The sequence below is a fragment of the Berghia stephanieae genome, chromosome 8, assembly GCF_034508935.2.
Source record: "Berghia stephanieae isolate SIO BIC M18660-M18661 chromosome 8, UCSD_Bste_1.3, whole genome shotgun sequence".
NCBI lineage: Eukaryota > Metazoa > Mollusca > Gastropoda > Nudibranchia > Aeolidiidae > Berghia > Berghia stephanieae.
Genome location: NC_088367.1, coordinates 23,436,351 through 23,451,989, shown reverse-complemented (window position 1 = coordinate 23,451,989; position 15,639 = coordinate 23,436,351). Strand labels below are relative to the sequence as shown.

Here is a 15,639-nt window from a genome sequence, read left to right as displayed (position 1 = left end):
CAGGAGTGGTCATATGGGAAGACATACATCTACCCGTGGTGCTCATTGCCCAACTGTTCATCCATTCATCTCTCTTATTTGTTTTGCTGTGTCTAAGGATACTGGAATCGATGGTTCTAAAAGCGTTGATCCGAGTCTGACTAGTCTGTCTGCATTGTCATTTCCTGGTATATTTGAATGTCCCGATATCCACTGGAGAGATAAGTCTACTCTGTGTGTTGTAAGGAATTCATCTAGTTGAGATCTTAAACTATTTAAGGTTGAGGAGAGTTTATTTAAACCCAGAGCTTGGAGAATTGATTTGAAGATGACAGTGTGTGAAAGTTTTGAAGGGTTTAGCTGAAAAACAGAAGAGAGGTATCGCAGTGAGGCTTCTAATGCAACTGCCTCTGCCTCGTAGTTTGAGCAGGAGCTTTGCAAGAATTGTGGATTTTATCACAGGTTTTATCTGGGTATTCTACTACAAACCCATATCCAGCATTTTTAGTTCCTTTGTGGGCAGTAAAGTTATGAAAGAAATATTGTATAAAGAAATAATTGAAGACTTGCTACCAACAATAGCAATTTTTCAATCGAATTGATAAAAGATGCAGCTATGTGGTCTTGTGGTATGACACTCGCTTCCGGATCGGAAGGTCTGAGTTCGAGCCTCGCTCAGCTCATAGTTAAGTCCTTGGAAAAGATTCTACTCACATTCTCTCATCTTACTCGGGGTGTTAAATGAGTACCTGGCGTTAACAGCGTTGTCTCTGTCGGAAACAAATTGCAATATCGCCTAACAGGCGTCATGTCTCGTTTTACATGTTACACGTTTCTGTTGGTGAGAGGCCACAATGATTGATTACTTGCGTTCTATGAAAATATCGCAGGGTTAAATCTGATGAACTCGGGAGTTATAAATGCTATCCACCAGACGGACTTTTAAACAAAGATACCTACATTAGTTTTTCGCGTTGAAAAGGAAATTAACTAAAATTAAATCTTTTAAATTATGAATTATCTCTGTAATAATACCTAAGTGTCTGTCAACAAACATGATAGGATAAAGTGTCTTTTCTTGTGGTTCAAAGAACATATCCGTTTTCCAAACACAACGGCCCTGGCCGTTATAAAATAGGTACATCCGTTCCACGTCAATGAATAGTGTTATCGGATTAGCACATGGTCACTTTTGGAATCTACTCGGGACTGTCAGAGGCGTATCGTTACACTTCTCTATATGCTGTTAGCGCCTGGGCTTATTGGGGTAACAAAATAAAGTGGCTGACTATTACAAATTACGCACATTATAAAGACTTTTAAAAGGAAGTGACAAAGAGTGAATGTCTGTGTGTGGAGATTAATTTTTTGTTGCTAGTGGAGTTCATTTACTTTTTTTTTTTTAAACATGCAATGTTATCCTAATCCGTTTTTCTTTTTAAAATAGCATTATGCAAGTGGAGTGTTGGTAGGTCGGGAAATGTTGTTCTATCAACAGTTACAACGTTTATAGTTGTTTTTTGTTTTGTTTAAAAAAAATTTGATTGCGTCAGATTATCTCTCGGCGATAAAACTTCAAAACTCGAATTAAATAAAAGTCCCAAACAATTATTTTTATAACTGCTTAAAAAGAACAAGATCCACAAAGCATCGCTTTTGGGGCTAAAAATTCTTCTTCAGCGCCCTCTCTCCCTCCCCCCCCCTCCGTATCTCATCCTCCCCTTATAACTGTGAACGTAGAAAGATGCTGTTGGGATAAACGATGTAGATTAATGAAACAAAAATCTGTTTTTCCGATTGTCAGTGAAGCTCAATTTCATAACAAAATCAAGAATACAATTTTAGCTCACGTACAACCAAACAAAATATTTAATCGATACAATCAGTCATTTGTATTATATCTATCAATGCCTCCTTTGAAATTAACAAAATGTAAAAAATGGGAATTAGTCTAAAGACATTCTACATTTTTTCCCGTAACTATACATTTGCCGCTACGCCTCTGCAAGTATAATGTAACAGTGGTCAAGTGTAGCGGACACTAATCTATAATCCGATTAAACATATTCTACATTATTATTATCGGTACATTGATACTCATACGTCATAGCAATTATAAATGTTATAATTATAACCCCGCAAGGAATAACACAGACACTTTAGAATATAAAATAGGAAGCTTTAGACAGGCATCCGCTGGTGCCGAGGAGGTACTATATTATATTGTTATTTAGATGTGCTCAATGCTTTGATATCTCTTTTGATTGATGGCATTTTCCTGAATTCATGGAATAGTAAAATTACCGTTTTATTTCTTTTGGAGGTCCTTCATTTGATTACTCCCAAATAAAAAGTAAGTAACTTAACTACTAATGAATGGCAACTCTATAAAATCCGTGTCTTTTATATATTATATTATATTATTTCTGCTCCGCCAATTTTAATAAAATTGGAAATGGAGTATTTAATCAAAATACGGATTTGGAACTTTATAAAATCTAAAATCTGCATGGATAGATGATATTGGAGACAATAGTTTACATTCGTCTATTTAACCCTCTCCTTACCAGCCGTCTTCAGAATTTTCCCCAAAACTTCACACCCACCCAACACAAAAACAGACATTTCTTACTCAAACAGAAAAGAACCAGCACATTCTATACATAATATTGTTTGACAATTTGAGCTCTATTACAGAATGTCAAGTTTTTAAAGCTATAGCAAAAAGAAATGCAATCTGGACGAGAAAAGTGACGGTTGCATCGTAAGAAATGTGACGATTTTCCAATAGGTGGTAAGGAGAGGGTTAACGTACACGGTGAAGATTGGTCTATACTTCAGATTGGTGTGTAATTTGATAAAATTGATCCGCAATTATTGTTTTGACTCAACACTTTGAAAATTGAAAACTGACACCCATGACACAAGCTCCGACTTTCATTGACGTCAGTCATAGGTTTGTTTGTTTGTTTGTTTGTATTTTTTTCTTTTTAAAAGACAGTTTGATTTCTTGTTCTACATGCTAACGATATTGAAATGTAAGCTTCAATATATTGAACGAAGATAGACAATGTTGACGTTTCGGGTTTCCCATTTTTCAACAAAACACAATGAATGAAACACTAAAGACGGATAGGAGATGTGAAAAATGGCGTAGTTGAGGTGATTGATTATAATAATAATAATAATAATAATAATAATAATAATAATAATAATAATAATAATAATAATAATAATTATTATTATTATTATTATTATTATTATTATTATTATTATTATTATTATTATCATTATATTATTATTATTATTATTATTATTATTATTATTATTATTATTATTATTATTATCATTATCATTGATCATTTATACTACTACTACTACTACTACTACTACTACTACTACTACTACTACTATTATTATTATTATTATTTTTATTATTATTACAACTACTTATATCTACTACCACTACTATTGTCATCATCATCATCATCATCATTATTATTATTATTATTATTATTATTTTATTATTATTATTGTTATTATTATTATTATTGTTATTATTATTATTATTATTATTATTATTATTATTATTATTATTATTATTATTATTATTATTATTATTATTATTATTATTATTATTATTATTATTATTATTGTTATTATTATTATTATTGTTATTATTATGATTCTTATTATTATTATTATTATTATTATTATTATTATTATTATTATTATTATTATTATTGTTATTATTATTATTATTATTATTATTATTATTATTATTTATTATTATTATTATTATTATTATTATCATTATTATTAATATTATTAATTCTATATTTCTTATTATCGTCATTACTTTCATCATCACCATTATCATCATCGTAATCATCATCATCATCATCATCATCATCATCATCATCATCATCATCATCATTATCATCATCATCATCATCATCATCATCATTATCATCATCATCATCATCATCATTGCATTTGAGGTGGAATGTTAGTGCATCCTTCAATTAATCATAACCTCTGAGGCTCAATCCTTATTCCGGAAGGCTACTTTTATCGGTGACTTTTCTCTTGTGTGTCTCTGTTTCTTCTTTCTCTGGTACACAATTTACATTCTTTACAAAGACTTTCGGACATAAGCCAATTTCTGTTCCTAAAGCTAGAGGTGCTTACATAAGCCAATAAAATAGAGAGAAAAATAAAGCGAGTGAATTTATTAGAATAATTCCCTATGACTCTATATCGTTTTTTTTTTTTTAAGCTTAGTCAGCCCTCTTATCATTTGTATATCTTTTTTCCTCCAATCAAACACCTGCAATGCCCCTGAAATGCGCTCTCTCTCTCTCTCTCTCTCTCTCTCTCTCTCTCTCTCTCTCTCTCTCTCTCTCTCTCTCTCTCTCTCTCTCTCTCTCTCTCTCTTCTCCCCAAATTTCTTTTTGCAAAACTTGTGAAAAAAAAAAATTACCCCGTGTGTTTTGTGTGTGACCTGAGGAAGGCCAAAGACCGAAACGTTGATTCTTTGTATTGTACCCTTTTTGATGAGTCACATTCACTCACATTTTGTCTCTCCATTTCTTTATCTAACGTGATGTTTTCCAACCCCCCCCCCCCCTTCCCCCCAATCTTTCTTTCTAACAGTCCGGGAATGGCTTGGATTAATGGAACCCCAGACCCCCCACCCCCTCCCAAAACTGGGGGTGGATGTTGCAGATGTACTTCCCGACTGTGGTTGATTGTATTCAACATTTTCTTTGTCGTGAGTTTTATACTTGTTTAAACGAATTATAATCGGTATTTTTTTAAATGAGCTTTTATATAGCGCAATATCCACTAAACGTGCTCAAAGCGCTTTACAAGGGTCCCTGGCCAACAGCAACACCTAACATCTAGGAAGGAACATGATGCCTGTTAGGCGATATTACAATTTTTTTCGGACAGAGATAACGCTGTTAACGGTCAGATACTCATTTTACACCTGACTACGGTGAGAGAATGTGAGTAAAGAGCCTTCTCTAGGGACTTGACTACGCGCCGAACCCAGGACCGTCCGATCCGAAAGTGAGTGTCATACCAGTTCACATAGCCGCACTCTGAAATAAAATGTATTATAACTCGTCCTTCAAATATCGATCGATTTAAATGACCCTTATCTTCGCAAAAACTCTCAAACTAAAGTAAGACTCCGGGTGGGGGGGGGGGGGGGGGGGGGGGATCCCAGTCTCAGGTTTGAAAGCTTTAGCCAAGATGGGGGTAATTTAAATCGATCAAGATTTGAAGGGCGAGCTTTCTGGTCAAATTTTTAAATACATTATGTTTTCCCAGAGTATGGCAGTTAACTGGTCAAATCAAATTATGATAGTAATGGCTATACATATTATAGAATTAAACATGAGAACTAGTCTAGATTAACCCTCTCCCTACCAACTGTAATAAAATGGTCACATTCGTCATATATAACCAACATTTTTCTTATTCAAATTTCTCTTGTACATCATAAAATTTCAAGAAAATGAACAGTGTGTTGTAGAGCATGTTTTGCTAAAGAAATGATTTATCGCAAGAATTGTACTGCTATTGTGTTTGAGTGATAAAAAATCTATTTTGTGTTAGTTAGGTTTGAAATTTTGGGTAAAATCCTGAAAGTGGTTGGTAAGGAGAAGGTTAAATAAAAAGAAAAGATACATGGCGAAATGATATACATAATTTATAGATCGCTACGCTATGTAGTATGTGCTTATAATAATAACATATTAACAGGTCCTATAGCCATATTGCAATACGCTTCAACAGTCGTAACGTCACTTTCTTCCTAATGACGCATGGTAACTAAGTAACACTGGCTCTAAACTATCGGAACAATGGCGGACGCCCGTATGAAATATTTCTCCGGCGAGCATAAAAGCGTATCCAGAGGGAAAAAAAAAAACATAAATTTGATCGTGTTTTGACTTTTACACATTCTGACCACAAGGCATATGAAAAGTTCTAGCCAGCATGAAGAATAAAAAGTAATGATTTTCTTTGTTTAGAACCAAGATGGCCGCCGTTGCCGGGAGGCGTGACATCAGACTACTGAATCCAATTATGGGCTTGTTTTAACTTGCTATAATGTGAGGCTATGTGGTCTTGTGGAATGACACTCGATCGGAAGGTCTTGGGTTCGAGCCTCGCTCGGCGCATAGTTGAGTCCTTGGAGAAGGCTCTTTACTCACATTCTCACCGTACTCAGGTGTGTCTCTGTCCGAAAATAATGTAATATTGCCTAAAAGCGTTATGTCCCGTCCTACATGTTAAATGTTGCTGTTGTCTAGGGACCCCTTGTCAAGTGCTTTGAGCACGTTTAGTGGATATTGCACTTTATAATGGACAATAAGCTACGTTGGTTTTAAGAGTATTTCGATTTCAAAATCAAGCCCATAATAATTAGGGTCATACGACCTGAAAAAAATACCCCATCGGTTTCGAAAAAAAATGTTGAAAATACATTTATAAAAAGAAAACAATAACCTCAACAAAATAACATGTCATAAAACAATGCAAATGTAACCCCCCCCCAGAAAGCAATCAAATAAACAAAAACAAAAAAAATCAACAAAAACACAAAATAAAAACCCAAGATAACATTTAAAACACACACACACACACACACACATTCACATACACACTCACAAACAAACACACACATTCACAAACAAAAAAAAAAATCAACCAAAAAAAAAAAAGGAAAACAAATTAAATATAATTTGAATCTGGATAAGCCCTTTGGTTTTCTGTCACCAGCTTCTGGGAGCCGGACTAATGACGGTGGGATACTTGTTACGTTTCGAGTCTGCCCTTTTTGAGACGTACATCTTGGACATCATGACGTCAGCCAAAGTGGACGGCGTTGATCTCAAGTCCGTATTCCAGTCGGTGTCCATCGTGATCATGCTGTTGGGATTCATCGTAATGGTATTCGGGGCTATGGGTATCATCGGAGGTTGTTGTCAAGTCAAGATGTTGCTGACAGTTGTGAGTATCTTGGATGTGTGAAGCATGGATCTTTCTTACTTTCTAGAGTATTTATATAGCGCAATTTCAAATAAAAGTGTTCAACAGTTTACGGGCGTCCCTAACAGCAAAACTTAACCGTTTAGGATGAGACACAACGTCTATTAGGCGATATTTCCATTTTGTTCAGAAAGAAACAACTATTCGACTTCGGATCGGAAGGTCCTGGGTTCAAGGCCCGCTCTGCGTTGCGCATAGTTGAGTCGTGGACAAAGCTCTTTGCCCACATTCTCTCACCGTACTCAGGTGTAAAATGAGTATCTAGCCACTAATAAATGTTGCTGTTGGCTGGGACCACTTGTAAAACGCTTTGAACACGTTTAGTGGATATTGCGATATAAAAGTGCTCATAGTTTTTAAAATTATTTTTTTAATAGAATAAGTTTTTAACATCATCGTAACATAATACCAGTTTTAGGATGCGGCTGACTTATTTAGCTGATAACAATATCGTTGATTGTTTTTATAAATGAAAAACAATAATTTAAAAAAAAAACATGCGACAAAAAAAATAAATATAAAAAATTTAAAAAAAGAAAGAAAAGAAAACATTACAAATTTGAAATACAGCTGATTGCTGTAACCATGGCATAAAAAAAATATTTGATCATTTAATCTCTATACAATGAATGTTAGTTGATTGGGGGGGGGGGGGGGGGGTTGTGGGCCAGGAAAAGAAGGCTCACTCTCCTTACTGACTGCTGTTTTTATCAGTTCTGTGTTCGTTACAAGAGATTCTCAGGATTCTTCTGGAGTATTAATTTATGATCCAAAATGGCGTAATAGTAAGGGAATGAAAACAGCAGGGAAAAGTAAATGAAAACGACCTAAAACAAGATTGCTTGTGAAACACAAGAAATCAAATTGAACTCGTTTCCAAACCACGAGATGTCGCCTCAGAATATGACGTCACCATCTGGGTTGAAAATCATAGCAGGCCATTTTTATCTCGAAGGCTAGATACGATCTGTCGCACCCCGACATAGTGCAGAGTGATGCGGTGTTTCACATTTCTTTATTTATTATTTTCTTTTTTTTTTGAACTGATGGTTCATCCGTGACTTCTTGTTGAAATGCCTAGTAAGCCTTTAACATGAATGCTTTAAAAAATATTTTATTGGTAGTATGATACTCAACCTATTCAATCAACATACAGTGCCCAACTTTGAAAATTGCGTCAGTTATCTTGTTATTAAAATTGGTTAAATGGACATTTCAACGAGTCTGTTTTTACTCTAAAGTTTTTTTGTGTTTTTTTTTTAAGTCACCGCCGACGATCCGTAGCCAACTTATGTGCTTGCCTTTTACCTGAAACAATAATCACTCACAAATTTAACACAGGCGATGGAAAAAAATACAAAGTGTCTCGAGGTGTTGCAATGCAATTTTTCTTTAACCGTGTGTCAAAATATTGTAATAAATTAAATACCCACTAACTATGGGACTGACCTATTTGTCTATTTGGCATGTACTTAAGGTGGCTATTGATTTAAGGCCTGTTTGCTAGTTGACTGGAAATTTAATAGCCAATCGGATGAAACGGTCTAAATGGAAAGGATTGTTCTGATTGGTTAATGCTTAGTTACACTCGAACCATCAATTCCGTTAAATTAATCACCGTTATTGTCAGCATCGTCATTATTTTCATCAGCTTTCTTAATTTATTTATTTCTTCTCCTGCAGTATGCATTGGTGATGTTGAAGATCATCATTATTGAAGTAGTTGCCGTCATTTTACTGTTGGTTTTCAGGGACAAGGTAAGACTTTTATAATTTATTCAAATGAGACCTTGCCAAAGGTCATTATTGTGACGTTGTGCGGCTACGTGGTCTTGCGGTATGACACTCGCTTTCGGACCGGACGGTCCTGGGTTCGAGCTTCGCTCGGCGCATAGTTGAGTCATTGGAAAAGGCTCTTTACTCACTTTCTCTCGCCGTGCTCAGGTGTAAATGAGTACCCAGCCGTTACAGCGTTGTCTCTGTCCGAAAAAAATTGTAATATCGCCTAACAGGCGCTATGCCCCGTCCTACATTTTAAGTGTTGCTATATAAATGCTCGTTTTTTTAAACCACAAAAAATACTCCAATTACAAGCTATTTGGAAAAAGAAACATCATTCGTTTTCATCAATTTCTATCAATCGAAAAATGTAAAATAAACCAAAAAAAAATTGCGACCTAGCTCCAATACAATAGCAAAATAGTGCCTCAAAGGATCCAAAAAGTATGGACAGTGTATCAACTTTGGTCACTCTTTTTCGACACAACAAACAGCTATTACTACTATAATTTTGGTGTTAGCTCATCAGAATGTTTGTTTCTTTTTCATTATTTAACTCAAAAAGCGAATTTTTTCCTTAGGTTTCTCATATAGATAACTAAGTTTTAGTATATTTTTGTGGCGAACGTCACAAAACCGTCTTTTGGTACAGGCTAAAATAAAAATAAATTGAATCTTATCAATATAATACAGGGTGTCCATAAAGTCTGGGTACAAGGTAATAGTACAAATTCTTCTTTAAAAATTCGATTGGGATGTAACTGAATAGTATTTTAAAATACATGACCTCTTCTTCAGTGAAGAAAAGCATCATTTAGCCAAATCTCCACAATCTGTAGCATACATGAATAAATATAAATAGATGGGGAAGTACGACATGTACCCAGACTTTGTGGACACCCTGATAAAATAGAATAAATAACAGAAGAAGTGTTTGTCTTGTGTAAGAAATTCAATCTCTTTGTTATATCGTTACCTTTATATATTTCAGATCGATAGTAAAATTAAAGGGGCCCTTCAGACCACATTGGATACGTATGAAGGATGGAACAGTACTGAACCTGTTACTATTGGGTGGAACTTTGTTTTCTCTAAGGTGGGTTATGGTATATGTGGTGTATAATCATTGTTTTCTGTTGGGCCCAACAGGAAGAGGAGGAGGAGGAGGAGGAGGAGGAGGAGGGGGAGGAGGAGGAGGATGCTGATGATGATGATATTGATAATGGTGATGATGATGATGATGATGATAATGATAATGATGATGACGAATCTTTTCTAACCCCCACCCCCCCCCCCCCCCCCCCCCCCCCCCCCGCGCCTTTTCCCCTGACCTCAAAGCTGTGATTGGGTTACAGGGTCTGTTCTGTTAGATATACCGCAAAGTGCTAGCTCTATTTGAACATCTTGTCATTATTTAATTTTGTCCTAATTCTTCTTTTAGCTTGACTGTTGCGGTATTGACGATTACACGGATATAGCCAATAATAACACAGACTGGAACGCACAAACAACCTTTGGAGGATCAGCTGTTACCCTGACAGCGCCCATATTTTGTTGTGATATCGACGGAACGTACCCCAGTGCCACCTTGCCCAGCTCTGCTGATTGTGCCGTATCTCCGAATTCGACCAGCTCCAACTACATGAATGTAAGCAGCTAAGCTAATTAATATGTAGAATGAATGAAGTTGGGGTCACTCTGCTTCTTGTTATAAATAAATAAATAAATAAATAAATAAATAAATAAATAAATAAAAATAAAATTCCCTTTATTCAACCCCAAGGGGAAATTTGTCTTTAGGGTCTATTCCAAGGGAAGACTGGAATAAACCAGGCGTCAGCCGCAGTGCAGCGCCGCAAAGTGAACTAGGGCGAGGTGACTTGCTCAAGGCGCACAACGAGCCGGGTAGTCGAACTAGGTACATTTTGTGTACGCGTAAAGACCGTACCGCTGAGCCACGCTGTCCCCTGTTACTGTCTCCGTGCCCAAATCAACGGCTCCGTGGAGGAATGAAAGGAATATATTAAATAAAACAAAACGAAAACAAAGCAAATCAAAACAAATTCAAAAACAAGCAAAAAAACAAAAAAAAAAAACAACATCCAACCCCCAAAAGAAACCAACATCAAAGAATTAATAACCGAAAAAAAAAAAGAGAAAAACGAAGGGAAACAAAAAACGAAAAAAAAAAACCACCAGAATGTCAAAATTGAAACAAAAAACTTCAAGCCCCCCCCCCCCCCCCCCCCCCCCCCCCCCCCCCCAACAAAACCAAACCAAACCAAACGACAACAACAACAACAAAGCAACAACAGAAAAACATATACAAAACCTGCCCCACTACATTGATCTACGTTCTTGTATTTCAGGGATGTTACGACGCATTTGAAGACTACATCTTAGACTACAGAGTGGTTCTCTATGTGGCTGGTGGTCTCATATTCCTGTGCGAGGTAAATCCTTTAAAAAAAACAAAAACGCATCCGCTTTTTGTGTGATTCAAGCACTCGTTTGTCTTGTTTAGCTAGGCTTAATTGTTTGTTTGTTTGTTTGCTCTTTAAAAAAAAAAAAATGGACATGCTAGCAATGAAAACAAGAGCTCAGAGCTCTCCTCTAGAAAGATTCGGGCGAAGACCTACCTGATTCATCGGATCGATTTTATATTTAACGATACAGAAGGAACGAAATTGACACCACTCAGCTATTTTTTAATGTTTTTAGCCAGTCATTTTTATGATTAGTTCTCACTAAATTCTATTAATCAGACCATAAACGTTCAAGGTTACACGACATGTAGTTTTGTCTGTTAATTGTTTTATCCGATGGGAGGATGCTGTATTTTAGCTAAACGCACGGCTCCAATTGACTCACAAAGAGCGCATTGGTATATGTATTGCACTGTTCGATTTTAGGTTTGTAAAACATATATATCAAATATTATTTTTGTTTGCTTCATATGAATGTAATTATTAGCAGCGTTCTGTTCACTTGATTTTAGAAAGAAAAATGGATTTACAGTAGGGTAGGCCAACATTATTGACGAACGGTCATGTATAGATTGGTGTACATTTTTGCTAATTAATTGTTGAAAGGTTGTCAGTATCGCCATTATTTTCACCACAGTATGCCATGCAAAGCAGAAAAAAACTGCAAGAAAAAGCATACCATAATAAATCAGATTTCCAAAAGTGGAGCTCGAAACTCAGACCACTTGGTAAATCCCCCGATTTTTACATTAATTTTTTTCTCCTATATAATGGAATTCGTATTAAAAGAGCACGAATATAATGAAAGTTCGGATTAAACGAAAGAAATGAAAATCTTCGTTTTTCTCTTTTTCTACTTGACAATAATAGTAAAGATATATTGCATTTATCGAGACCTCGGATACAACAAGAACTCGTCTTCGGGCTCACATGTCTCACACAATTCGAGGTTTACATCATTTTAAAGCTTGTATTTTTCCTGTTTCCTATTTTCTTGTTACTTGAGAATCATGCTATTTATATATATTTATCAAGTATATGACATGATGCATAAAATCCCTTACAGGTTCTAAGTCTCATATCGGCATATGTGGTGAAGAAGCCCCCATCTAAAGTGGGCGGTGGATAGGGTATGGTCATCATTGGTGATGGATATAGTCATTTGTGACCCCTCGCCTCAAAACGGTATTATGTCGGGATGACTAAGATACTGAATATTGAATTTATAGCCAGAAATCTCAGACTTGGGTTGAGATTGTATGTGTTATTGAGAACAATGACAATCGTATTTTAGAGTCTTAAATAGCGATGATTTATATTTTTGACCAGTGTAACTTTAATTTGACTTTCTAGAATCTGGTTCATTCCGACGTAATACCGTTTCGACACGATGGGTCACATATTGTATATTCTGAAAACAAATATATCTTTAGTTATTGGGCGATGAATGCAGTCATTAACATTATTTTGTAGTCTATTAATAATAAGTTGGTGGATGGAGTGCTTAAAATTCTGTAGCCCTAATGCACTAACCTCTGACAATCCATATTTTAAATACATTAATTGGAAAAATCGAACGTAAATTTCATGTAATACAAGGGAAAAGTAGAGGGCCCGGGGGGGGGGGGGGGGGGGGGGGTTGCCTAAAGCCTGAGATTGTAATAATACCAACAAAAGGGTGAAAATGGAAAGGCGTCGGATAGAAACAGTTTACTGTTTCCATCATTTTGTTAGTATGTAGAACAAGGGTTGGATTAACAGTAGTGTTAAGAACCACAAGTTTAAAAAAATAAAAAACAGCTAGTATGTTATATTCAACCTTGAAAATTTTAGTAAAGACATTTTGACTTATGAGTATAGGTGACATGTTTGTCACAATATTTAAATTTTCTGTCAAAATATTCCAATTTTTAAGAAAAGGTGGCTTATTCGTCTTAATTACGGGGGATTAAAGAATTTATATCCTTTTGAATTCTCATTGTTGACAGTGTGGTGGGTAATCGTTTATGTTGAATTCGATGATCGTACGTAATTCAAATAATTCGTGTTCTCATCAGTGAATGGGTGGTGGATGCAGTCATTATATTGTTTTATATTCTCATTGGTGATAAGGTGATGGATGTAATATATTATTCTCATTGGTGACAGGTGATGGGATGTAGTCATTTATGTCATTTAATATTCTCATTGATGATAAGGTGATGGAATGTAGTCATTTAATATCATTTAATATTCTCATTGGTGACAGGGTGATGGAATGTAGTCATTTAATATCATTTAATATTCTCATTAGTGACAGGGTAATGGAATGTAGTCATTTATATCATTTAATATTCTCATTGGTGACAGGGTGATGGAATGTAGTCATTTATATCATTTAATATTCCAATTGGTGACAGGGTGATGGGATGCAGTCATTAAAAAAATACCGTCCCAAAAAATCTGCCTCCGAGTAATGTGTCTATGCAACTGTGCCAAAGCAAGAAAGAAAAGAAAATAATCCCACAGAATCAGCCTGCATCAACTGGGAGTCAGACTGATTTTTTAAGATGTTATTTTTTTTTCTTGTGTTTTTCTTTCTTACTTTGTCTGACATAGTTTAATACAAAACATTATCGGGTCTTTTTCCTCCCAAAGAAACAAATTAAATCCACTCTAGTTTCATATGCACGGCTATAAAATTTCAGTTTACAGAGTCTATCTAAAGCACCAAGATAAATAAAATAAATATGACATTTATGTATATAGTGCATTTCCACAGATTAATCGTGCTCAATGCGCTTCACTATGTTTCATTTATTTCCCCAGCAAACTATATTGAAGCATATTTTTTCATTTCATAGATGACCAGTCGCCTGTTAAGCGCCTTTTTGTACTAATACTCTTGCAATATCCGTCAATGCCTAAAGCCAGAAACTCGTTCAAACCTGAATCGAGTGGGGTAATGTGCGTTGAATACCCAAGGAAACAACGATACGATCACTGTCAACTATCTGGCCATTGACAAAGCTTAGCATTGCTTGACTGACCAGACGAGTCACCTTACCACTTAGTCATCGAGGCAAGATGATAAATTAAATTAAATTTATTCTTTAAAATATAATGGGGTTGGGGTCAAAATTGTTCCGTAAAGCACATATAGATAAGTTTATATAAGGGCCATTTCCTTGTAACTATACGAGCAGCTTTGTTTTGCATCAACTGTAGTCTGTTCAGTGATTTTTTTGGTAGGCCGTACAAGAGAGTTACAATAATCCAAGCGGCTGGTAACAAGGGCATGGATGAGTGTTTTGTTTGTTTCGTCATCAATAACATTTCGTATTCTGCATATCTGGGGAGAAGATTTTATATTCAGGGAGAGGGGACGGGATTCATGCACAGGGAGTAGGAATAATTCTAAGCAAGTTTGCCCAGAAGTCACTGAGAGGATGGGAACAATGCGGAGAAAGGATCATCATGGCGTCCTTTACAACACGGAGTATGGAGGTGGATTGGACACACGCTTAGAAAGAATGACTCAACTATAACAAAGAAAGTATTGGACTGGAACCCTCAGGGCAGAAGATCAAGGGGAAGGCCACGAGGAACATGGAGAAGAATTAAAGAAGCTGATATACAGAGAAGTGGTAAGACCTGGAATGAGATAAAAAAGTTGGCTCGGGATAGAGAAGGATGGAAACTGTTTGTCTGTGGCCTATACCCTGACCCAGGGTGAAAAAGGCAATGATGATGATGATGATAGCATTTGGAGAGCAGCGTTATGAACCGCCTGACAGCACTTTGTTATGTGTGCGAGCGCATGTCTAGGTGACATAAAAAAAAGTTAAGGGTAATTCTATCAGCCTATGACTCAAATGGTTATTTCTAAAATCTGCTAGGGCATAATGATGGTACCCATAATGATAGGACATTGACGTTGGGAATGACCATCTAGCGGCCCTGTGTTATCAGATTCATTTACGCGCAGCTACACACTTCATTACCGGACCCATTTTCATCGTTGGTGGTTCAAAAGATTCGTCTCGATCTATGTTAATTTCAACGATACAGTGGTTTAATGTATATCGTAAACTTAATGAAAACTATAAGAAAATATGACAGGTTAGAATAAAATGGAAACCTGATAATGTTCTTGTTCTTTCTTCCCAGATTTTGAATATAGTGACGGCTGTAGCAGTGAGGCAGGATGTGGCACGAGATGAGAAGGACAAGCGGAAACACAAGAGAAAGTTACAGGCTTTTAAGAGGAAGAGCAACAAGATTGGGAATTATTAACGATGATATAAAGATAATAAATATCGATGAGAACGTAAAAGAGTAATCAAAA

At 35.8% G+C, this 15,639-nt stretch overlaps 1 protein-coding gene across 4 annotated transcripts; it reads left to right on the top strand.

Annotated features, from left to right (window-relative positions):
* The first annotated feature begins 1,186 nt into the window (after positions 1-1,186).
* On the top strand, positions 1,187-15,639 carry LOC144978398 (tetraspanin-9-like). Of its 4 annotated transcripts, none has more exons than XM_078924375.1 (8): positions 1,187-1,246; positions 4,636-4,753; positions 6,778-7,008; positions 8,731-8,805; positions 9,818-9,922; positions 10,268-10,474; positions 11,196-11,279; positions 15,462-15,639. In XM_078924375.1, the coding sequence occupies exons 2-8, from the start codon at positions 4,643-4,645 to the stop codon at positions 15,585-15,587; spliced, it is 939 nt and encodes a 312-aa protein (XP_078780501.1). In that variant the 5' UTR covers positions 1,187-1,246; positions 4,636-4,642; the 3' UTR covers positions 15,588-15,639. The 4 variants fall into 4 exon arrangements, with proteins under 4 accessions (XP_078780501.1, XP_078780500.1, XP_078780502.1 ...); XM_078924374.1 differs by lacking the exon at positions 1,187-1,246 and adding an exon at positions 2,242-2,332; XM_078924376.1 differs by lacking the exon at positions 1,187-1,246 and adding an exon at positions 12,379-12,442 and having other exon boundaries at positions 3,959-4,753.

Bases quoted from the DNA above. Each gene is read 5' to 3' on its own strand.
- LOC144978398 (XM_078924373.1), top strand. From the start codon at position 4,586: ATGTTTTCCAACCCCCCCCCCCCCTTCCCCCCAATCTTTCTTTCTAAC. The intron at 4,754-6,777 runs GTGAGTTTTATA...TTCTGTCACCAG, and splicing joins TATTCAACATTTTCTTTGTC to CTTCTGGGAGCCGGACTAAT. The intron at 11,280-15,461 runs GTAAATCCTTTA...CTTTCTTCCCAG, and splicing joins GTCTCATATTCCTGTGCGAG to ATTTTGAATATAGTGACGGC.